At 41.2% G+C, this 25,632-nt stretch overlaps 1 protein-coding gene across 3 annotated transcripts in view; it reads left to right on the top strand.

Annotated features, from left to right (window-relative positions):
* AFG1L (AFG1 like ATPase) overlaps window positions 1-25,632 on the top strand; it is a 244,364-nt gene that overhangs the window by 17,511 nt on the left and 201,221 nt on the right. For all 3 annotated transcript variants that reach the window (XM_066373529.1, XM_066373528.1, XM_066373527.1), the window contains exon 2: window positions 9,854-10,077. In XM_066373529.1, the coding sequence (XP_066229626.1) occupies window positions 9,880-10,077 (198 nt within the window). In that variant the 5' untranslated portion in view covers window positions 9,854-9,879. The remainder of the gene's footprint in view (window positions 1-9,853; window positions 10,078-25,632) is intronic.

The following is a 25,632-nucleotide window of genomic DNA, read 5'->3' as shown; positions in this document are numbered from 1 at the left end:
GCTGTGAGAGGAGAAGAGCGAGAGAAATGGGGAGGAGGAAGAGAAGCAGATAGTTGCTCCTCATGTGTGCCTTGATCAAGGAAGGATTGAACCTGGGACATCTGCATACCAGGCTGACACTATCCACTGAGCCAACTGGCCAGGGCCTATAGCTCCATCTTTATCATAAATTGTCGGTCAAAGTCTTTGGCCCATTTTTAAAATTAGATTATTTGTTTTCTTGTGAGTTTTGAGAGTTTTTTGCATATTTTGGATAGCAGTCTTTTTATCAGATGGATCTTTTGCAAATATTTTCTCCCCGTCCATGGCTTGTCCTCTAATGAGCCATGGCATTATCTTTTGCAGCACACGGTTTTAATTTCCATGAAGTTCAGCTTTTTATGGATTATGCCTTTGGTATTGTATTTAGAAAGTCATCTAGGTTTCTCTAATGTCTTCTATGGTTCTCCTCTAGGGTATCTTCTAGGAGTTATATTTATAGTTTTATGATTTACAGTTAGGTCTATGATTCATTTTGAGTTAATTTTTGTGAAGAGTGGAAGGTCTGTGTCTAGATTTATTTTTTTGCTGGTGGATGTCCAGTTGTTCCAGCACCATTTGTTGAAAAGATTATTTTTGCTGTATTGTAGTATTACCTTTGCTCTATTGTCAAAAATTAGTTGGCTATATTTATGGGGGTCTGTTTCTGGGCTCAATATCCTGCTATGTTGACCTGTCTATTCCTTTGATTACTGTAGTTTTATATTTTATAGTAGGTCTTGAAGTTGGATGGTGTCAGTTCTCTAATTTTGTTCTTTTCTTTCAATATTGTGTTGTCTCTTCTGGGTCTTTTGCCTTTTCTTTTAAACTTTAAAATTATTTTGTCAGTATCCACAAAATAACTTGCTTGGATTTTGACTAGGATTGCATTTAATATTTATATATAGATCAAATTGGAAAGAGCTGACATCTTGACAATATTGTGCCTTCCAGTTCATGAATGTGGACTATTTCTCTGTTTTAAAGTTCTTTGATTTTGTTCATCAGAATTTTGAAGTTTTCCTCATAATAGATCTTGTACATATTTTGTTAGATTTATACCTAAGTATTTCATTTTGATGGGCTGCTAATGTAAATGGTGTTGTGTTTTTTAATTTTAAATTCCACTTTTATATATTAACCTTGTGTCCTGAAACTTGACTGTTGTTGTTTATTACATCCAGGAATTATTTGTTAATTCTCTTGGATTGTCTACATAGATGATTATGTCATCTATGAACAAAGATAGTTTTATCTCTTCATTCCCAATTAGTATACATTTTATTCCTTTTTTTTGTCTTATACATTAACTAGGAGTTCTAGTATGATATATATTTGTGACAGAGAGAGAGAGAGATGGACAGATAGGGACAGACAGACAGGAAAGGAGAGAGATGAGAAGCATCAATTCTTCGTTGCAGCACCTTAGTTGTTTATTGACTGCTTTCTCATTTGTGCCTTGACTGGGGGCTACAGCAGACTGAGTGAACCCTTACTCAAGCCAGCAACCTTAGGCTCAAGCTGGTGAGCCTTGCTCAAACTAGATGAGCTCGTGCTCAAGCTGGTGAACTTGGGTTTCGAACCTGGGTCCTCCATGTCCCAGTCCGATGCTCTATCCACTGTGCCACTGCTTGGTCAGGATCTAGTATAATATTGACAAGGAGTTATGAAAGGAGACATTATTGTCTTGTTCCTGATCATTGCTTCTAGTTTCTCACTATTAAGCATGGTATCAGCTGTAGGTTTTTTTTGTAGATATTCTTTATCAAGATGAAGAAGTTCCTAGTTTATTTCTTGTTTACTGAGATTTTTTATTATCATCAGTGAGTGTTGGATTTTGTCAGGTGGTTTTTCTGCATCTATTGATAGTGTTGTGATTTTTCTTAGCCTGTTGATGTGATGGAATACATTAATTGATTTTTCAATGTTGAACCAACATTGCATTACTGGGATAAATCCACTTTTTTATAGTGTATAATTCTTTCCATATATTGTTGGATTTGACTTGCTAGTATTTTTTGGACATTTTTACATCTATGTTCTTGTGACTTATTGGTCTGTAGTTTTCTTTTCTTACAATGTCTGTCTGATTTTAGTATTAGGGTAGTGCTGGCCTCATAGAATGAGTTCGGAATTATTCCTTCTTCTTTTCTCTGAAAGAGATTGGAGAGAATTGGTATGATTTCTTTTATTTATTTATTTATTTATTTATTTATTTATTTATTCATTCATTCATTTTTTTAGAGAGGAGAGGGAGAGAGAGAGAGAGAAGGGGGGGGAGGAGCTGGAAGCATCAACTCCCATATGTGCCTTGACCAGGCCAGCCCAGGGTTTCGAACCAGCAACCTCAGCATTTCCAGGTTGACGCTTTATCCACTGCACCACCACAGGTCAGGCCAAGTATGATTTCTTTCTTAATGCTTGATAGAATTTACCAGTGAACCCATCTGGGACTGATGCTTCTGTTTTGGAAGATTATTAATTATTGATTCAATTTCTTTAATAGATGTAGTCCTATTCAGATTTTCTGTTTCTTTTTGTGTGAATTTTACAGATTGTGTCTTTTAAGGAATTTTTCAATTTTATTTAAGTTATTAAATGTGTGGATTGAGTTGTTCTTAGTATTGCTTTACTATCCTTTTAAAAAATTTTTATTTTTGTCTATATGTTCTATAGTGATGTCCTTCTTTCATTTCTGATATTAGTAATTTCTGTCCTCTCTCATTTTTCCTGGTTAGCCTGGCTAGATGCTGATCTTTTCAAAGAACTAGCTTTTGGTTTAATTGGCTTTCTGTATTGATTTTCTATTTTAAACTTCATTGATTTCTGCTCTAATTTTTTATTTCTTTTATTTTATACACTTTGATTTAATTTGCTAATTTTTTTCTAGTTCTCTAAGGTGAAAAGTTAAATGACTGATATTAGATTTTTTTCTAATATATACATTATTAATTGCTACAGATTTCCCTTAAGCACTGCTTTTTCTGCATTTTACAAATTTTGATAATTGTGTTTACTTTAATTCCACCTATTCAACATACTTTTTGAGATTTCTTTTTTGACCCGTATGTTATTTAGAAGTGTGTTATTTAATCTCCACAAATTTTAGAATTTTTCAGTAATCTTTTTTTTTATTGATTTCTAGTTTAATTTCATTGTGATTTGAAAGCTTACATTGTATGATTTCTATGCTTTTAACTTTGGTAACATGTGTTTTATCCACAGAATGTGGTTCATCTTGGTGAATGTGAGATTGAGAAGAATGTGTGTTCTGCTGTTGTTGCTTGAAATATTCTCTAGATTTCAGGTATAGTCAGTTTATTGATGGTGGTGTTGAGTTCACCTTTCTGATTTTCTGTCTGTTGGATTTGTCCAGCTCTGCTTGTGGGGTGTTGAAGTCTCCATGATGATAGCAGAGTCATCTGTTTTTCCTTTCAGTTCTCTCAATTTTTTTGCCTCAGATAGTTTAGCTTGATGGTCTGTGGTTAGGTGCATATGCATTAAGAATTGTTATGTCTTCTTGGAGAATTGACTCCTCTACCATTATATAATTCCCTTCTTTAGCTCTAATAACTACCCCTGCTTTGAAGTTTGCTCTGTCTGAAATTAATATGGTTAATTCAGAAAAAAATATAATAATTTGTTTTTACTAGTGTTGGCATAGAATATTTTTCTCTATCTATTTACTTTTAACCTATAAGAATCTTATGTTTAAAGTAGGTTTCTTGTAGACAACATATAGTGTTTTGGCCCATTCTTACAATCTGTCTTTAAACTGTTACATTTATGCCATTGACATTAAAGTAATTATTGATACAGTTGGATTAATATCTACCATTTTTGTTACTGCTTTCTATTAGTTGCTTTTGTTCTTCCTATTTTGTCACTTACTTATTTAAAAAAAATGCAAGCAGAAGTTCATTTAGAAAGTCACAGGGGTAGAAGAAGTGAGCTATGGAAGCAGTGAGCTTGCTGAACTGCATGGGCTCAGGAAACAAGTTATGGAGTCAAAAGAAGGGCCTTGGAGCTTAGGAGAAAGAAAAGCAGAGAGAGCATGCCTGGGGAAAGGAGAGAGGATGAAGTACAGGCATGCTCCATAGAGAGAGAGAGCAGCCTGTTTTGTGGTTTTAATTGAGCATTTAAATGATTCCATTTTCTCTCCTTTCCCAGCAATCAATTATATATCCTTTTTTCAAAATCTTTTTTCTTTAGTGGTTGCCCTAGAGTTTGTGATATATACCTATAATTGACCCAAATTCACTTTCAAATAACACTACATCACTTCACAGGTAGTGCAAGTACCTTCCTTTTTTTTTTTTTTGGTTCTTTACTAATTTTTTTTTAAATTTTCTTTTTACTTTATTAATTTTTAGAGAGGAGAGAGAGTGAAAGAGAGAGAGAGAGAGAGAGAGAAAGGGGAGGGAGGAGCAGGAAGCATCAACTCCCATATGTGCCTTGACCAGGCAAGCCCAAGGTTTTGAACCGGCGACCTCAGCATTCCAGGTCGACGCTTTATCCCCTGCGCCACCACAGGTCAGGCACCTTCCTTTTTTTAAATTCAGCGAGAGGAGGGGGGTCAGAGACAGACTCCTGCATGCACCCTGACCAGGATCCACCCGACAAGCCATCTGGGGCATTGCTCTGTTACTCAGCAACCAAGCTCTTTTTAGCACCTGATGTGGAGGCCATGGAGCCATCCTCAGCACCTGAGACCAACTCGTTCCAATTGAGGCATGGCTGCAGGAGGAGTGGAGAGAGAGAGAGAAAGAAAGAGAAAGAGAAAGTATGGAAAGGGAGAGGGGTGGAGAAGCAGATAGGTGCTTCTCCTGTGTGCCCTGACTGGGAATCGAACCTGGGACATCCACATCCCAGGCCGACGCTCTACCACAAAGCCAACCAGCCAGGGCCACAAGGACCTTCTAATAACAAAACAATCTTAATTCCTACTATTGCCTATCCTATTTTGGGCCTTTAATATTTCCCAGTTAGAATAACCAGTTTCATAACTAGTTTCTCTGTACCCAAATTATATATACTTGCTACTGCCAGTTAATTTTTATATATTATTGGTAGAATTTTTTGTCCCTCCACCCCCACTTAAAAAAACAACAACTTTGAGGCCCTCACTGGTTGGCTCAGTGGTAAAGCATCAGCCTGGTGTGCGGGAGTCCTGGGTTTGATTCCCAGCCAGGGCACACAGGAGAAGCGCCCATCTGCTTCTCCACCCCTCCCCCTCTCCTTCCTCTCTGTCTGTCTCTTCCCCTCCCGCAGCCAAGGCTCCATTGGAGCAAGGTTGGCCCGGGCGCTGAGGATGGCTCTGTGGCCTCTGCCTCAGGCGCTATAATGGCTCTGGTTGCGGCAGAGTGACGCCCCGGATGGGCGGAGCATCGCCCCCTGGTGGGCATGCCGGGTGGGTCCCGGTTGGGCGCATGCGGGAGTCTGTCTGACTGCCTCCGGTTTCCAGCTTCAGAAAAATACAAAAAGGAAAAAAAAAACAACTTTGGTATTCCCTGTTTTTCATTATATTACCCATTGTATGTGGTGAGTACTCAATCATTTTTTGTGTCACTGAATGCATTTTGGAGAGTAGAGGAACAGTAGTTTGAAAATGAGGCTGGGGCCTATTATGGATTCCTTGAACTCAGAATGAGGATACTATCTTTGTTGGGTATCCCCATAACTACCCCCAGATTTGGTGATTTGGAGGACTCACATGACTCGGTGAATATATAGTTGGACTCATAGCTATGGTTTATTATAGTTAAAGGATACAAAGCACAATCAGCAAAGAGAAAAGGTGTGTAGAAAAAAATCTGGAGAAAATTAGGCACAAGCATCCAAGAATTTTCTCCCAGTGGAGTCACAGAGAACACTCTTGCTTCCCTCAGCAACAAATTGTGACAACAGGTGTGAAATGTTCTGTATTTTGAAAGCTCATTAGAGACTCCATGCCTAGGGTTGGGGGTAGTAACAGGCCTCTCTATCCAGCATGTACCAACATTCCAGACTTGTAGAAGGAAACTAGGTGGTCAGCATAAACAACATTGCTCATACGTGGGTCACTCTTCCCATTTCTGGGAATGGTGGGAACCCTCTTGGAATCCCAAATTCCCAGCCAAGAGCCCATCTTTGCAAACAGGCCCCTTTAAGAGCAGTAATCTTAGGCCTCCACTATTTCTGGACATTATTCATAGTTAATATGATCCTATAAGGTGGGGAGTTGGTATCAGGGGCTGCTTTGGAAATAGGGATGGTATGGGTGTGGGAATGAGGGAGATGTGAAGAGGGTGGGACTTTCTGTCCCCTTTCCCACTTTTCTCTTTAAAAAAATTAAGATTCCGGGGAGGGGCACAAAGAAAATTAGATAGAAGGTGACAGAGGACAATCTGACTTTGGGTGATGGGTATGCAACATAATTGAACGACAAGATAACCTGGACTTGTTATCTTTGAATATATGTATCCTGATTTATTGATGTCGCCCCATTAAAAAAATAAAATTATTAAAAAAAAAATTAAGATTCCATGGAAGGTTGTATATGTAAAGTAGGTGCTGCTGTTAAAATTATGTTTGAAAACCATTTCTTTAAACAACGAGCTAAATTTCAAGCATATTATTGATAATAGCACATTTGGATTTTAGCAAGATCATTCTTGTAGTCGATGGAAAATACTTTAGAGATTATGGCAGTGGTAAATTTGAGGCAGGCGGTGATCAGAGGCAGGGAGGCTAAGTCAGTGATAATGAGACCCTCATTTGGGGTGGTAGTCTGAAGAAGGGGAGCAGGGAATGGATTTCAGAATAGGATGTAAAATTGAGTAGCATTGATGATTGGTTGAGAATCAAGATGAGGGCTGGGGAAAGAGGTTATGGGATTGAGGGAAAGGAAATTAGCATTTCTCTTGGGTTTCTTACCTGGTTGACTCCAGAAAATTAAAGGAGTGGGTAGAAGAGAGCTTTCCTGGTGTGAGATTCTCAGGCCCTTCAATACCAATGGATAAGCAACAGTTAAGTTCAGTTCTGACACTTCCTAAGTTGTGGCATCAGATCCCGCAAGTTAAAGGGCTCAGTTTGACAAGACTGCCCCCATTTCAGATGCCAGCTGTAATGGGCTGCCCAGACCACCCGCATTTCTGCATGGCTGACTATAAATTCAGGGGTTCCCACAACCCACTCTCAGGTTCGATAATTTTCTAGATATGTATTGTAGAACTCAGAACTTTTCCTTATATTTACCAGATTATTATAAAGGATATAATTCAGAAATAGGCAAATGGAAGAGATGCATAGGGCAAGAGATAAGAGCGTCCATGCCCTCTCATTGTGCACCAGGCAAGGAGAGGCATGCAGAACTTTTGTGTTCAGCAGCTCGGAAGCTTTTTAAATATTGATTTGAAAAAAAAATGAATGTAGGGTCTAGCTTCCCTTCCCCTCCCAGGAGGTGAGTAGGTGGGAAAAAAAGTTTTAACCCTCTATATACCTGGTCCTTCTGGGGACCGGGCCTGTCCTGAAACTATCTTGGGGCCCTGCTCTAAGTTACCTCCCTAGCATAACTTAGGTGTGCTAGGAAGGTGCTCATTATGAATAGCAAAGGAGACTGCCAATCATTTAGGAAATGCCAGGATTTTTAGGAGCCCTGTGTTGGGGACTGTGGACAAAGACCAAATATATTTCTTCTTATACCATGCTGGTAAATATCTCAAATTGCTGGAAACCTTTACACAGCTTTGAACCTATGCCTCCAGCTTCCACACTGAACCCAAGCCTCATCCTGGTCCTGTGAGGCCCAAGGTTCCAGGAGATTCTTATATTCTCTTTTGCAGGCTGTAAGCCCTGTATCAGTTAGGGTTCAATTAGGCCCCTGTAACAAAGACATCCCAAAATACACTGCTTGAAATGTTGGAAGTTTGTTATTCTTTTACATAAAATTCCAAGCAGGCGGTCCAGAGCTGGTTTGGCAGCTCTTCATTGTTGGATAACATTACTTTGCTTTGGTTAGCATTCTGCATGCCTTTCCTTGCCTGGTTGACTCTTCCAGGTGCAGTCATGAACTGTCATTCCAGTCAGGAGAGGGGGAAAAGGGGAGGAGTTTACTATTTATTTATTTATTTATTATTCAGTGAGAGAAGGGGAGGCCAAGACAAACTCCTGCATATACTCTGGCTGGGATCCACCCGGCAAGCTCACTAGGGGGTGATGCTGTGTCTATCTAGTGTGTTGCTTTATTGTTCAGCAACTGAGCTCTTCTTAGTGCCTGAGGCAGAGGCCATGGAGCCATCCTCAGCACCTGGGGTCAACTTGCTCCAATCGAGCCATGGCTGCAGGAGGGGAAGAGAGAGAGAAAGAAAAGCAAGAGAGAGAAGTGAGAGGGAGGGGTGGAGAAGCAGATGGGCGCTGCTCCTACATGCCCTGGTCGGGAATTGACCCAGGACATCCACATGCCCGGCCGATGCTCTACCACTGAGCCAGCCAGACAGGGCCAAGGGATTTACTCTTGCCCTTTAAGGTCGTGTACCAGAACTTCACACATTATAGCTCACATCCCATTTGGTTAGAACTGGCTCCATGGCCATCTTGGCTGTAAGAAAGGTCAGGAAATGGAATATTTAATGGGGCAGCCTTGTACTTAACTAAAACTTCTGTTCAGAAAGGTAGACAGCTATTAGAAGATAGCTTTGCCCTATCCCAAACACTCATGGATTTTTTAGGAATTCTTTTCTTCTCTTTGGAAAAGAATGGAAATAACATTGTGACTGTTACTTTTTTCTAAAGTAATTTACATATTGAAACAAAGGAAACATGGTCTTTAATCAAACAAGAGAAACACTGACAATATACCTTTCAAAGTTTTTTTCTAAAACATGTGTGGGTTTACAGCTGTTTATTGTTGCTTCTGAAAAATAATTATGCAGTCTTTTTTTTGTATTTTTCTGAAGTGAGAAGCTGGGAGGCAGACAGACAGACTCCTACATGTGCCTGACCGGGATCCACCCAGCATGCCCACTGAGGGTGATGCTCTGCCCATCTGGGCCGTTGTCCCACTGCGGCCAGAGCCATTCTAGTGCCTGAGGCGGCATGGAGCCATCCTAGCACGTGGGCCAACTTTGTTCCAATGAAACCCTGGCTGCAGGAGCGGAAGAGAGTGATAGAGAGAAAGGAGAGGGGGAAGGGTGGAGAAGCAGATAGGCGCTTTTCCTGTGTGCCGTGACCTGGGACTTCAACATGCCGGGCCGACGCTCTAACGCTGAGCCAACCGATCAGGGCCAAGGAATGCAGTCTTGATTGGACTTTACCATGACCAATAATTTCTTTCCCAGGAAGGCTAAAAAAAGAGATCAGAACACCAGCCTGCTTAGAAACAGACACTACTGTGTTCCAAGTCTTTGTGTTCAACGTAAAGGTTATGGAAAAGGGAAAGAATCTCATAAGCAGAGGCCTGGAATAATGTGGTAACATCTGAATGCTGTGTGGTTTTGGACAGAGAATGAAAGTGCAGTAGAAAACCCTTTGTCTCTATGTCTCCATTACTCAAGAACCAGAATTAGGCCTAACTCAAAGGAAGGGACCAGCCCTGCTGTAGGGAGAGCTGATGAACCTAAGGGCCTCCCTGAATGGAGGGGAAGCAGAGCAGAGACTCTACTGCAGGTTAGGCTGTATAGAAGAAGGGTTATAATCATAGCTTATGCATTTGGGTTTCTTCCCTTTTATTAAAATGAGACAATTATAAGCATACATATCTTGTAACTGGTTAAAAGTTTTATTGTGACCATATGTAGAGCACTATGAAATATCTTCATTTAAGAGTCTAAATTTTATATTTCTTTTTTGTTTATAGCCTATACAGTTCAGACGCCTGAGAGTATGCCTCCAGCTGTGGCTACAGAAGCTTATATGAAAGCTTTGGCTGTTTGCCACGGACCTCTGGACCACTACGACTTTCTGATCAAAGCTCACGAGTTAAAGGACGATGAACATCAAAGAAGAGTTATACAGAATTTGCAGAAATTACATGAAGACCTTAAAGGATACAGTATAGAGGCAGAAGGCCTTTTATCAAAGGTGAGGTTTGTGTGATGTTAAAGATTAAACAGTTAAAAGTGTAAATATTTTATAAAATGGATTAAATGCAATCAGATATGATCCTGAAATAGCTTGAAACCTTCTCACCAGTTCCTTTATTTTTTTAAAATTAAATTTATTGAGGTGACATTGGTCAATAGGGTTATATAGATTTTAATCAAGTGTGCATTTCTGTGATACACATACATCCACCACCAAAAGTCAAAAGGCCCTGTTTACCCTTTACTAACCCCACCCCTTCCTTCTGGTAACCACCATACTGTTTGTGTCTGTGAGTTTCAGTTTTATATCCTACATATGAGCAAAATCATATGGGCTTTAGCTTTCTTTTGGTCTTTTTTCGCTTAGCATAATATTCTCAATGTTCATTCATGTTTTCACAAATGGCGGCATTTCAGCTATTCTTATGGCTGAGTAGTATTCCATAGTATAATATATATATGTGCCATATTTTCTTCCTCCAGTCCTCTATTGAAGGACACTTTGGTTGTCTTCATGTCTTGGCCACTGTGAATAATGCTGCAGTGAACATAAAGGTTCATATATTTTGGTGAATAAATGTTTTTGAGTTTTTCAGGTAGATATCCAGAGGGATTGCTGGGTCATCTGGTAGCTCTAGTCTTAATTTTTTGAGGAGCCACCAACCTGTTTTCCATAATGGCTGTACCAGTTTACATTCCCACCAGCAATGAATTAGGGTTCCTTTTTCTCCACAACTTCTCCAATATTTGCTATTACCTGTCTTGTTGATAATAGTCATTCTAATAGGTGTCAGGTGGTATCTCATTGTAGTTTTGATTTTCATTTCCCAAATAGCTAGTGAAGTTGAACATATTTTCATCTATCTGCTGGTCATTTATGTGTCCTCTTGGAATAGGTATCTGTTTAGTTCCTCTCCCTATTTTTTAATTGGATTGTTTGTTTGTGTTGAGTTGTATGAGTTCTTTAAACAAGCTGTGTTGGATCGCCATGTCTGACCTCTTAATGTTCCATAGCTTCTTTCACCTTGGGGGGGATTCAGATTGCTTCGTGTTTAGGTAATAATTGATGCTATTCAATCAAAATGAAAACTTCTGTGCCACTCAAAGCTTACCCCTTCCTCTTACTCAGGCATGGCCCAGGATCAGCAGTGGAGAGGGAAGAGTGATTGTTCTTCTCCTTTCCTTCCTCCTCTCTCTATTTGCCTGGCTTTTCTAGGGTCAGAATGACAGAAATAGAAGATGAGAGTGAAATATCAGAGTTGGAAGTGCAGGGCCTTTGGTATGATAAATGTTGACATGCTAGGTCTTTGTTGAGAGGTACATTGGTGGGTTCCTCAAGACTTCCCTGAGGAACTCCCCAATACTCCACTTTTTGACGCCTTATGACTCTCGAGTCTAGACGAACACCTCACATCACTGCCTTCTGCTGGGACCCTTTTGCACTTGAACTTGGTCTTCTTGGGTGGAGTCCTTAGGGGACAGCTCTAGCCAGATCGCCTTTTATGGTGCCTACTTAGGCCACAAGAAGCATAACATCTTTTTTCTCCAACCCCTACTGCATGGGCAGCTTTAGCCAGCTTCCTGCCCTTGGACTTCTGCAGAGAAGAACTGGGTACCAGTCTCTTGTCTTCATCCTGTGTACTCCTGTGATCCTGAGGATACATGTCAAGTTCTTGCCTGAACTCCTCGCCACCCTGCTCTGGTTGCTGATGAGGACATCCTCCCTGAAGCGAGTACCAGCCTGTGGGCTCTCACCCTCGGGCCTCACTCTTCAGGTGCTTCTTTTCAGGGCACTCCTGTGCTGGGCCCAGGGCTTATCTCAGGGGACACCACAGCACTTCTTGTCGAGCTCACAGCTTCTGCCTTGATGGCTTTATTTATTTCTGCTTTGGTTTTAGAGTTGATTTTTCCTTTTTAAAAAATTCTTTTAAAATAATTCCTGCATGGAGAGGACTAGTGCCTCTCTGAAGAGTGTAGGAGAACTTGTCTCCCTTGTCTCCAGTGTTTGGGCAGAGCTGTCATACCAGGTTCCTCAGAGGCCACTAGCCGGTATAAAGGGAGAGCTTCGGAAATTCTAAGATGACAGGAAAATCTTGTTCCTATTCCATTATAGAGTCAGTGTCCTCAGTGGTGTCCTCTTTGAATTATGAAGGATAGTAATAGTAATTAGAGTTAGAATATGGTTTAATCTAAGAAACTAGTTTTCTTGCTTCCACACACAAATATTCATTTATCATAAGGTCTTCCGAAGAAAGGTACTGTATAACATATGTTAGTAGTACTTTATTTTAAAAACTACTGACAGTAATTTTACTTTTTAAAAACCACTGATACAATTAAATACTTATTTTTATGTAAATAAAAAAAGGCTGTCATTGTGTTAATATCTTTTTGGTTAAAAGGAATAGAGACTCGGCCCTGGCCGGTTGGCTCAGCGGTAGAACGTCGGCCTGGCGTGGGGGGACCCGGGTTCGATTCCCGGCTAGGGCACATAGGAGAAGTGCCCATTTGCATCTCCACCCCCCCCTCCTTCCTCTCTGTCTCTCTCTTCCCCTCCCGCAGCCAAGGCTCCATTGGAGCAAGGATGGCCCGGGCGCTTGGGATGGCTCCTTGGCCTCTGCCCCGGGCGCTAGAGTGGCTCTGGTCGCGGCAGAGCGACGCCCCGGAGGGGCAGAGCATTGCCCCCTGGTGGGCAGAGCGTCGCCCCTGGTGGGCGTGCTGGGTGGATCCAGGTCGGGCGCATGCGGGAGTCTATCTGACTGTCTCTCCCGGTTTCCAGCTTCAGAAAAATACAAAAAAAAAAAAAAAAAAAAAAGGAATAGAGACTCATTTAGGTTACAGAAAGAAATAGAGATTTATTTTATTTTATTTTTTTATTATTTTTTTTAAAGATTTTATTTATTCAATTTTCAGAGAGGAGAGAGAGAGAGAGAAAGGGGAGGAGCAGGAAACATCAACTCCCATATGTGCCTTGACCAGGCAAGCCCAGGGTATCGAACAGGCGACCTCAGCGTCCCAGGTCGACACTTTATCCCACTGCGCCACCACAGGTCAGGCAGAAATGGAGATTTAGAATAAACCTACATATGCCAGCAGCAGTGAAGGGCATGTCCATCACACAGCCAGGTCTCAGGAAGCCGCCCGCAGAATCCAGCCAGGGCTCTGAAAGCCTTGGTGATGGAACCGGCCGTAGTAGCGGGTGCCGGTTACTCCAGTGCTCTTCTGTTCACGGCGTCTGCCTCCTCTCTTGATCTTCTCACCCGTATCCACTTCCATTTCCAATTAAACAATGTTTGTTTGTTTTTCTTTAAAATTTTTGTTTGGCAAAACAAAACCCATAGTCAAAAAAAAGTTATTGTTTGGCTTTTCTTAGAGGTATTCTCCTACCCTTCCACCATTGCTTTCTGGATTGGCTATGATAGGTCCACCTAGGAAATAACCCTGGTTTTATAGTTTAATTGTAATCTTAGGTAAGTAGGCCATTTGACATGTCATCTAGTTTCTAGTGTGTCTAATGAAAGCTTATATTTGTTAAAAGTTAATGCATATGTGAAAAAATGTTTAGTTGTTAGACCAACATCTCCTTGTGGTAACATTTTTACTGTCATCTCTTCAGCCCATCAAATATTTAACATTGAAAAAGACCCGATCATTGAGTTAAACATCTATAAAGCTTTAGTTTTTGAAGACTGTAAAGATGCCACAGACTATTTCTTCTAAAAAAATACTGATATGCTGATTACTAGAGAAGAAAGATTGGGCTATTAGGTTTTTTAGTGATAGAAGAGCTTCATTTATGGAGTTCTTAATTTTGGTATACTTATGATTATTTGATTTTATTTTTAGTACAGATGTTAAAACATTACAGTGGACCATTTTATTTGTTTGTTTCTTTGTTTGTTTTTCTCATTGTGCTCCTAAGGAACTTGATCTAAGGCTCGGCTATCACATTAAAATAAAATGCACCTTCACAGAATGCCGGAATCATTGACTAATGAGATAAAATTGGTGGCAGATTGTTTGGCAGCTTTCACCTAGCTATATAACAATATTTTCTTTCTTTTCTTTTTTTGTGTGTGACAGAGACAGAGAGAGACAGAGAGAGGGACAGATAGGGGCAGACAGACAGGAAGGGAGAGAGATGAGAAGCATCAATTTTTTGTTGCGGCACCTTAGTTGTTCATTGACTGCTTTCTCATATGTGCCTTTACGGGGGGCTACAGCAGAGCAAGTGACCCCTTGCTCAAGCTACTGATCTTGAGCTCAAGCTGGTGAGCCTTGCTCAAACCAGATGAGCCCGCGCTCAAGCTGGCAACCATGGAGTTTCGTACCTGGGTCCTTGGCATCCCAGTCCAACGTTCTATCCACTGCGCAACCGCCTGGTAAGGCATAACAAGGTTTTCTTTAATAAAAATTTGAAAAAGTTATCAGCCGATGACCATACTATTTGAGCAACAAGCTATGAAGAATGAGCATGTATGAATACTACCTTTTTTAAAATTTTAATTTATTGTTTACCTAGATTCCAGTGTCCCCCCAAATACATCCTTTCCTCCCCCGTGTTCCCCAGTAAATCCCCCTTGTCCTCCTCCCCATAATGCCCTCCCCCCTTCCCACCAGGATTTGCTTTTCTGCTCTCATCCCATCCTATCATCCTATCATCCCCTTTCCCTCTGTCCGCTTTCCCTCCGGATTCTTTGATCCCACCTCTGTCTCTATTCTGTTTCTCAGTGCATACTGTTCGTCGGATTCCTCAAATGAGTGAGGTCATATGATATTTTTCTTTCTCTGCCTGTCTTATTTCATTTAGCATAGTAGTTTCCAGGTCCATCCATATTGTTGCAAAAGATAAGATTTTCTTCTTTTTCATGGCTGCGTAGTATTGCATTGTGTATATGTACTACAGCTTTTTAATCCACTCGTCCACTGACGGACACTTGGGCTGTTTCCTGATCTTGGCTTTGTAAACAATGCTGCCATAAACATGGGGGTGCATTTCTCCTTTTGAATCATTGATGTGGTGTTCTTGGGATATATTCCTAAAAGTGGGATGGCTGGGTCAGAGGCAGTTCAATTTTTAATATTTTGAGGAATCTCCATACTGTTTTCCACAGTGGCTGCACCAGTCTGCATTCCCACCAGCAGTGCAGGAGGGTTCCCTTTTCTCCACATCCTTGCCAGCACTTATTATGTATTGATTTGTTGATGAGCGCCATTCTGACTGGTGTGAGGTGATATCTCATTGTGGTTTTAATTTGCATTTCTCTAACGATTAGTGATGTTGAGCATTTTTTCATCTGCTTATTGGCCATCTGTATGTCTTCTTTGGAGAGAAGTGTCTATTCATTTCTTTTGCCTAGTTTGTGATTGGATTGTTTATCTTCCTGGTGTTGAGTTTTATAAATTTTGATTATTAACCCCTTATCAGATGTATGGTCGAATATGTTCTCTCATTGTGTGGTTTGCCTTTTTATTTTGTTTATATTGTCTTTAGTTGTGCAAAAGCTTTTTAGTTTGATATAGTCCCACTTGTTTATCCTGTCCTTTATTTCCCTTGCATGTGTAGATAAATCAGCAGTGAGTGATGTCAGTGAGCTTATTGCCTATGTTTTCCTCTAGGATGCTTATGGTTTCACGACTTACATTTAAGTCTTTTATCCATTTTGAGTTTATTTTTGTGAATGGTGTAAGTTGGTGGTCTAGTTTTATTTTATTGCAGATAGCTGTCCAATTTTCCCAACACCATTTGTTAAACAGACTGTCTTCACTCCATTGTATGCTATTACCACCCTTGTCAAATATCAATTATCCATAAAGGTCTGGGTTTATTTCTGGGTTCTCTGTCCTGTTCCATTGATTCATATGCCTGTTCTTATGCCAGTACCAAGCTTTTTGAGTACAATGGCTTTGTAGTATAACTTGACATCAGGAAGTGTGATACCACCCATTTTATTCTTCTTTTTCAAGATTGCTGAGGCTATTTGTGTTCTTTTTTTGGTTCCATATGAATTTTTAGAATATTTGTTCTATATCTTTGAAGTATGTCATTGGTATTTTAATAGGAATTGCATTGAATTTACAAATTGCTTTGGGTAATATAGATATTTTAATGATGTTTATTCTTCCTAACCATGAACACGGTATATGCTTCCACTTGTTTGTATCTTCCTTGATTTCTTTTATCAATGTTTTATAATTTTCCGAGTATAAATCTTTAACCTCCTTGGTTAAATTTACTCCTAGGTACTTTATTTATTTTTGTTACAATAGTGAAGGGGATTGTTTTCTTAATTTCTCTTTCAGACAGATCATTGTTGGTGTATAAAAATGCCTCTGTTTTCTGAGTATTAATTTTATATCCTGCCATCTCATTGAATTAATTTATCAGGTCCAGTAGTTTTTTGACTGCGACTTTAGGGTTTTCTATGAACAGTATCATATCATCAGCAAATAATGATAGTTTTACTTCTTCTTTTCCAATTTGGATACTTTCTTTCTTCTTCTTGTCTGATTGCTGTGGCTAGGACTTCCAGAACTATGTTGAATAAGAGTGATGAAAGGGAGTACCCCTGCCTTGTTCCTGATCTTAAGGGGATTGCTTTTAACTTTTGCCCATTGAGTATGATGTTGGCTGTGGGTCTGTCATAGATGGCCTTTATGAGGTATGTTCCCTGTATTCTCACTTTGCTGAGAGTTTTGATCATAAATGGGTGCTGGATTTTATCAAATGCTTTTCCTGCATCTATTGATATTATCATGTGGTTTTTGTCCTTCCTTTTGTTTATGTGATGAATCACATTGATTGATTTGCAAATATTGTACCAGCCTTGCCTCCCCAGAATAAATCCCACTTGATCATAATGTATGATTTTTTTCATGTATTGCTGGATCCGGTTTGCTAATATTTTGTTGAGAATTTTAGCATCTAAATTCATCAGAGATATTGGCCTATAGTTTTCTTTCTTTGTGTTGTCTTTGCCTGGTTTTGGAATCAGAATTATGCTCACTTCATAGAAAGAGCTTGGAAGTTTTCCCTCCTTGAATTTTTTGAAATAGCTTGGGAAGGATAGGAGTTAGTTCTTCTTTGTATGTTTGGTAGAATTCACCTGTGAAGCCATCTGGCCCAAGGCTTTTGTTTGTTGGGAGTTTTTTGATGACTGTTTTGATTGCATTTGTTGTAATTGGTCTATTTAGGTTTTCTGATTCTTCCAGATTGATTTTTTTTGTTTGTTTTCAGATTGATTTTTGAAAGATTATATTTTTCAAGGAATTTGTCCATTTCACCTAGGTTGTCTAATTTTTTGGCATACAGTTCTTCATAGTATTTTCCTACAATCCTTTGTATTTCTGCTGTGTTCGTTGTTACTTCTCCACCCTCATTTCTAATTTTATTTATTTGAGTCCTTTCTCTTTTTTTCTTGGTGAGTCTGGCTAAGGGTTTATCAATCTTGTTTACCTTTTTAAAGAACCAGCTCTTGGTTTCATTGATCCTCTGTATTGTTTTTTAGATCTCTGTCATTTATTTCCACTTTGATCTTTATTATTTCTTTCTTTCTATTTCCTCTAGGCTTTACTTGCTGTTCTTTTTCTAGTTCTTTTAGTTGTTTATCTGAATTTTTTCTAGCTTCTTAAGGTATGCCTGTAATGCTATGAACTTCCCTCTCAGGACTGCTTTTGCTGTGTCCCACAGAGTTTGAGTTGTTGTATGCTCATTTTCATTTGTTTCAAGGAAATTTTTGATTTCTTCCTTGATGTCATTGTTGACCCATTCATTATATAATAATAATATGGTGTTTAGTTTCCAAGTGGTTGAGTTTTTCAGTTTTTCTATTGTAGTTGATTTCTAGTTTCATGCCATTGTGGTCAGAGAAGATGCTTGATATGATTTCAATCTTAAATTTGTTGAGACTCATTTTATACCCTAATATGTGGTCTATCCTAGAGAATGTACCATGCACACTTGAAAAGAATGTATATTCTGCTGCTTTACAGTGAAAGGTTCTGAAGATATCTATTAAATCCAGTTGATCTAGTGTGTCCTTTAAGTCTGCTGTTTCTTTGTTAATTTTCTTTCTTTCTTTTTTTTTTTTTTTGTATTTTTCTGAAGTTGGAAACGGGGAGGCAGACAGACAGACTCCCGCATGTGCCTGACCAGGATCTACCTGGCATGCCCACCAGGGAGTGATGCTCTGCCCATCTGGGGCATTGCTCTGTTGCAACCAGAGCCATTCTAGTGCCTGAGGCAGAGGCCACAGAGCCATCCTCACCGCCTGGGCCAACTTTGCTCCAATGAGCCTTGGCTGTGGGAGGGGAAGAGAGAGACAGAGAGGAAGGAGAGGGGTGGAGAAGCAGATGGGCGCTTCTCCTGTGTGCCCTGGCCGGGAATTGAACCCGTGTTAATTTTCTTTCTTGAGGATCTATCCAGTGATGTTAGTGAGGTATTGAAATCCCCTACTATTATAGTATTGCTGTTAATCTCGCCCTTTATGTCCATCAAAGTCTGCTTTATATATTTAGGTGCTCCTATATTAGATGCATAGATATTTATAATGGTTTTTTCTTCCTGTTGGATTGCTACCTTTATCATTATGTAATGACCTTTTTATCCCTTACTATAGTCTTTGTTTTAAAGTTGACTTTGTCAGATATAATTATTGCTACCCCAGCTTTTTTTTTTTCATTTCCATTTGCATGAAATATTTATTTCCATCCTTTTACTTTCAGTCTATGTGTATCTTTTATTTTAAGGTGGGTCTCTTGTAGAAAGCATATGTATGGGTCCTGTTTTCTTATCTATCCAGCTACCCTATGTCTTTTATTGGAGCATTTAATACATTTATATTTAAAGTTATTGATATGTAGTTGTTTATTGCCATTTTTTCTTTAAATCTACATTCCTCTTTTACCAGATTTTTTTCCCCTTCTCTGTTCTGTCTATAGCAGACTCCTTAACATTTTTTGCAGCATTGGTTTGGTTGTGATGAATTCCTTGAGTTTTGTGTTGTTGTTTTTCTTGTCTGGGAAGCTTTTTATTTCTCCTTTAATTTTAAACCAGGGGTCCCCAAACTATGGCCTGTGGGCCGCATGCGGCCCCCTGAGGCCATTTATCTGGCCCCCGCCACACTTCCAGAAGGGACACCTCTTTCGTTGGTGGTCAGTGAGAGGAGCACATTGACCATCTCATTAGCCAAAAGCAGGCCCATAGTTCCCATTGAAATACTGGTCAGTTTGTTGATTTAAATTTACTTGTTCTTTATTTTAAATATTGTATTTGTTCCCATTTTGTTTTTTTACTTTAAAATAAGATATGTGCAGTGTGCATAGGGATTTGTTCATAGTTTTTTTTATAGTCCAGCCTTCCAACAGTCTGAGGGACAGTGAACTGGCCCTCTGTTTAAAAAGTTTGAGGACCTCTGTTTTAAACGATAGTCTTGCTGGATAAAGAAGTCTTGGTTGTAGGTTCTTGTTCTGCATTACTTTGAATATTTCTTGTCATTCCCTTCTAGTCTCAAGTGTTTCTGTTGAAAAGTCGGATGTCATCCTTATGGGGGTTCCTTTGTAGGTGATTGACTGTTTTGTTCGTACAGCTTTTAGTATTCTTTCTTTATCTCTTAGCTTTGGTATTTTGATTATGATGTGTCTTGGTGTGGGTCTTTTTGGATTCTTTTTCAATGGGGTTCTCTCTACTTCTTGAACCTGTGTGACTCTTTCCTGCATCAATTTAGGGAAATTTTCAGCTATAATTTCTTTAAACAGGTTCTCTATTCCTTGTTCTTTCTCTTCTCCTCCAGGAACCCCTATTATACAGATATTGTTTCTCTTTATGTTGTCAGAGAGCTCTCTTAGAGTTTCCTCAGACTTTTTGATCCTCTTTTCTTTTTACTGTTCTGCTTCCGTGCCTTTGCTTATCTTGTCCTCTAAGTTACTGATTCGATCTTTTGCTTCATCCAGCCTGTTTTTAATTCCATCTAGTGTAGTCTTTATTTCTGATATTGTGTTTTTCATTTCTGTCTGGTTCTTCTTTATGAAATCCATGTCCTTCTCGATGCTTACAATTTCTTTATTGAGGTGTTCATTAAGCCCATCCATTGTCGCTTTGAGATCCTTAAACATCCTAACAATCATTATTTTATACTCTGCATCTGGTAATTTGATTACTTCTGTTTCATCCAGATCTTTTTCTGGGGATTTGTCTTGTTGAATCATATGACTTATGTTTCTCTGTCTTCCCATTGTCTCTGTGTGTGGCTTACTCCAATTGTGGTCTCCTTACCTAGTAGAGCCACTTTGAAGTCTTGATTTGTCTGTTTTCAGTTTATTTAACTCAGTAGTAGGCTTGTTTACTGATCTCTGCAGGGAGCTTACTTGAAACTGTATCCAGGAACGTGGTGGGTTTGACCTTTGAGAATCTGAAGGCGGGTTCTGCCAGCTGCTCTCCAGGGGCAGGGCATTTTCTCAGCTTCAGTAGGGGGAGGTGTATCCCAGATCTCTCTGGAGACCTGAGTTACTGCCCCTCTACCCCACTTCCTGCTTTCAGCTGTGTCTTTTGCACTGATTGGAGCTGGACAGCTTTCTGGAGATGGGTCATCCAGAACCACTTTAGGCTTGTGCTGTGTGGAGGGATCAATGCTTCCCCAGCTATGGCCACCTCTGCACTGGATGAATCAGCTTCTCAGGTCATCCCAGGCATTCCTCTGCCCGTCACCGTCTGTCTCACTCTCCTCACTTTCCAGGATCAGTGTGGATTCTTCTTTGCTCCTTGGTTTTTGAGACCTGTTCTTTTAGTCCAAATTTGGTTTTTCACATTGATTGTTCCTAAATTAATTTGTAATCCAGTTTGGTGGTGTGAGCTGGGAATCTGTGCATCAGCCTACTCTGCTGCCATCTTCTCTCTTTGTTTCTGAGTTTAGACTTCTCATTCCTCAAGCATTTTCTCATTGCCTATCAAGATCATTGAAATGACCAAAAAATTTCAGAAGGCTGTGCCAACTCACAGCCACAGCAGGACAGCTGAGGCAGTCTTCACCATCAAAGGTCCCTCACGCCAGGGTCGCCTTGTCCGAGCCCAGGCTACTCCTGCTCTGAATACTACTTTTGTTATCAAATAAGACTTACAACCAGGTAATATGACACATTTAATGTATGCATAATTGTTATTGTGCTGTGAGGTAATTAGGCCTAAATGGTAAGTAGTTCATGTAAATCACTATAATTACGATTACTTTTATACAGCCAAATCAAGCATTCCTGGAGTCAGGGAGGGAGAAAATTAAATGGAGTGTGGAGCTACTGTGAAAATCTCTGTTTCTATTAATTAGGGGTACACAAACTGCCAGGTTTTTTCATCTTTTGAGGGGGAACATATTAAAGCCCAAGAGACCTGGGAAAGGGGGGGACACAAATTTCTTTTCTTTTTCTCCTGTTCTCTACAAAATATTTTTCCGTTTTTTCAATGGGAAATTGTTTTTTCCAACTGCCTCATACATACAACCATTTTTTGTTTGGATACCTTTCCATGCCCTCTCAAGAACTATGTATATAACAGGTAGAAAGGAACTGCTCTGACTTCAATCCAGCTAATCTAAGTTCTTGATGCTTTTATTGCTCTGGCTTTTAGTACCTGGAGACCGTGATGATACCTGGAATATGGTGGGATATAGGCTGTGGACGTTTTCTCAGGAGATGTGGGAGGCCTCCTTGTCTGAATCCCTTTGGTTGGTTATCTAAGATTCTCCAGAAGGGCCTCTAGGTAGTTTGCTGGTTTTTCCTCAGTTCCTCCCTTTACCCCTTCTGCTAAGGTAGTGAGCATATTCTCTCCTCCATTCCTCTTCTTAGAACTGGCATTTCCATAGTTAAAGAACATTGAGCAGTGTGATTTAGGTAAAGCCTCCCTGATCTCTGGAATTTTATCTGTTAGGAAATTGTAAGCAACATTGAGTGCAAAATGGAAAATACCAATAGCTACAGTTTTGTTAAAGACCAGAAATATCTTAAAATAAATGTTTCTTGTGTCAGATTTTTATGAAAGGTGGCAAAAGCATATGTCCTACACCAATGGTGGCATTATCTGTAAAGTGAGGTTGGGGATCAAACTACATTTATTTTTTTGAGAACTAACACATGCCAAAGATACATACTTTAAAATTTGAAATTTGAGAAACAGAGTGTAGGGGTCTGCTTCAGACTCCAGAATAAGTAGCCAATGTAGTCAACTACACCCTAAGTTTTGTCATCATTTCAAAAGATGAAATTATGCTGACTGTAAGGTATTTTTCCCTGCCGAGAAAGAAGGAAGGGGCTGGAGCCACGAAATGTGGAATAATAAAAGGCTTTATTGAGTACAGAGTGCTTCGTGCCTGATGAGGTTCCCTAGCCCCGAGGACAGAAGCTAGGCAAGTCGCAGGATGTGACCTGTGTGAGAGATATTTAAAGGGCCCTTAGGATGGTCGAGTTAATATGATGTGGTGAAATCTTACTGGCTGACGGACAGTTGCTCTTTTCCAAAGGGCTCCTGGGAAGTTTCTTTGGCGCGCTTGGTTGTGGGCAGTCCTAGCCAAAGTTCCCCCATTATCTACCGACCTTATATTCTGACCTTTTGTGTTAAATAGAATAGGGGTGCTGTTTATTCATCTGGCTACTTCCTGCTGATTAGGGGCATCGTGGGGAGGGGAGATTGGCTGGTGGTGGTTTTTGGGGTATCAGGAGGAACATCTGTTTGGCTGTGACTGGAGAAACTTTGTGGATGCGGTCCTGTAAGGAGTTAAAAAAAGAGGAGTAATAGAGGATTTAGTCTTTTGGTGAGCTGGAGATGGATGGAGTCCAGTGGTTCCGACTGCCTGTGGTCCTGTATGGAGGCAAACTTGAGGCAAAACTGTATGTCAGGAGTGGTGTAAAAAGGGGAAACGAAGGGGTCCCATCCATTCCTATAACTGAGACCCGTGAGGGAACTAGAGGTCCAGAGTGTGATGGCAAAACAGAGAAGGTAGCTCCCGTGTCCATAAGAAATGAGATGGACTTACCCACTAGTTGCAGCATACCCTGGGTTCTCTGAGTCCAGGCCGTGTCCTAGGAGTTTGAGTAATGCACCCACCTGGCTGGATTGGCCTCCATTCAGTGGCATGTCCTCCACGTAGAGGTGCTGAGGAAAAGCCTGTTGCCCAAAGGGGTAATAGCTCCGCCAGTGCCCGGGCTGCTTGCAATTAGAGTAGGGCTCAGTGGGCAGCCACGGGCAGGGGCCCTCCTGGGACCAATGACCCTGCTTGCCACACTTAAAGCAAGCTGCTGGTGGGATTCCTCTTTGTGGCTTGGACTTGGGTCGGGCACTTCCTGTGCTTTGCTGCTATTGCTTTGCTGGCCTCAGGGCTGCCACAAAAGCCTGCTGCATGTGGGCCTGGCGAACAGCCTTGGCCTGTTTCTACTAGTTGGGACCTTTAAAAACTTTAAATGCTGTGTTCACAGGTCCTGGATAGGGGTTTGGGGGTTGAGAATAAGAGGAGGGGGGCTCGCGGGGAGCCCGGCACCCAGATCTAGCAGGAAACGCTGGAGCCAAAGGCAGAATAGGGCCAGAACTTCCTGTAAGAAAATTGGGGTTGGGCCTTGGGGTCCTGCAAACTGGTGTAAGAGCCAATGGTAGGCAGAGAATGGCCTGATGGAGGAGGGGTTTAAGAACACAGTGGAGCCCTGGCCGGTTGGCTCAGCGGTAGAGCGTCGGCCTAGCGTGCGGAGGACCCGGGTTCGATTCCTGGCCAGGGCACACAGGAGAAGCGCCCATTTGCTTCTCCACCCCTCCGCCACGCTTTCCTCTCTGTCTCTCTCTCCCCCTCCCCCAGCCAAGGCTCCATTGGAGCAAGGATGGCCCGGGCGCTGGGGATGGCTCTGTGGCCTCTGCCTCAGGCGCTAGAGTGGCTCTGGTCGCAACATGGCGACGCCCAGGATGGGCAGAGCATCGCCCCCTGGTGGGCAGAGCCTCGCCCCTGGTGGGCGTGCCGGGTGGATCCCGGTCGGGCGCATGCGGGAGTCTGTCTGACTGTCTCTCCCTGTTTCCAGCTTCAGAAAAATGAAAAAAAAAGAAAAAAAAAAAAAAGAACACAGTGGAGAAGGGAGGGGCTCCTGGCCAGCAGGGGAGGAGAAAGAGAGAATGGTAGTGGTGACTAAGAAATAGGATTTTGCCAAGGGAGGGGAGGGGGCTCTTGGAGGGAAGAGACCTGAGCAAAAGAGGTCTGTAGAGGGACCAGGGAAGTCCCAAGAAGGGGCGACCCCGGGGGTCAGACAGGAGGGAAAGAGAGTTGAGAGTATGTGGAGAAGGAAAGATCAGGAGTGGAGATTTTAGGTGAGGTTTTTCTGGCCAGAAATAGGGGCTGCGTGGTGGAACAGGCAGCACAGAGATTAAGGACGGGCACGCGAATAATTAGAAGCCCTGAATGTAAGGAATCTCCAATCAGTTCCCAGCTTTTTTGGCGATAGTTAAATTGGTGAGGGTGTTAAAACTGAAAGTCTCTTCAGGAGGCTAATTCAGTGGGTTCTGTGGCCTGGCCACAGCGGAGAAGAAGAATAGTTTCTTCTTCTTTAGGGAAGGAGATTCCTGTGCCCCCATTGCCGCCCTCAGTCCTTGGAGTAGTCAGAATTGAGAACTAGTGTCCCAAAACTCAAGCTCTGGCCAAGAACGGATAAGATAAAGTGGATGTGCTTAGGACGACTCCATAGGCACATGCACTCGGAACGGAAAAGACTTCCCTGACTAGCTACTGTTTCGGACAGGGTGTCTTGGAGGAGAGAACTCAAGGGTGGCTGGAGGCAGGGAACTTACTGCACCGTGCGCCAAAGTGGGTGGAAGGTCAGAGATCCTGGTTCTTTCTCGAAGGGGAAGGGAAGAGGAGCGGTCCTTGCAGACTTCAACTCCTCTCGGGTTTTTGGCAACAAAATGTAAGGTATTTTTCCCCTCTGAGAAAGAAGGAAGGGGCCGGAGCCACAAAGTGTGGAATAATAAAAGGCTTTATTGAGTACAGAGCACTTCCCGCCCGAGGAGGTTCCCTAGCCCCGGGAACAGAGGCTAGGCAAGTCACAAGGTGTGACCTGTGTGAGAGATATTTAAAGGGTCCCTAGTGTGGTCGAGTTAATATGACGTGGTGAAATCTCACTGGCTGACGGACAGTTGCTCTTTTCCAAAGGGCTCCTGGGAAGTTTCTTTGGCGCGCTTGGTTGTGGGCGGTCCTAGTGGATAAAGTTCCCCCATTATCCTAGTGGATAAAGTTCCCCCATTATCCACTGACCTTACACCGACAACATAGATGAGAATAAATCCCCTTAAATGAAACAAATAGTAATTTATTAAATAAACAAGTAAATAATACATTAAATAAATCCTTTAAAATAAATGTAAATAAACTGGCATAGCCCTATTTTGTGATGTTTAGGATTGGAATTTTATCTGTCAACCAAGCTGACTACTTTGGTGATGGCAGCAGAATTACATAGGACATTAAGGAACATTGGTACTATGGAATCCATGCTGAGATTATAGTTAGGTCTTGGGTTCAAAGGTCAGCAAATATTT

This window comes from Saccopteryx leptura, chromosome 3 (genome assembly GCF_036850995.1).
Source record: "Saccopteryx leptura isolate mSacLep1 chromosome 3, mSacLep1_pri_phased_curated, whole genome shotgun sequence".
Taxonomy (NCBI): Eukaryota; Metazoa; Chordata; class Mammalia; order Chiroptera; family Emballonuridae; genus Saccopteryx; species Saccopteryx leptura.
The sequence above is the reverse complement of the archived record's forward strand: the minus strand, read 5'-3'. Positions and strand labels throughout refer to the sequence as shown.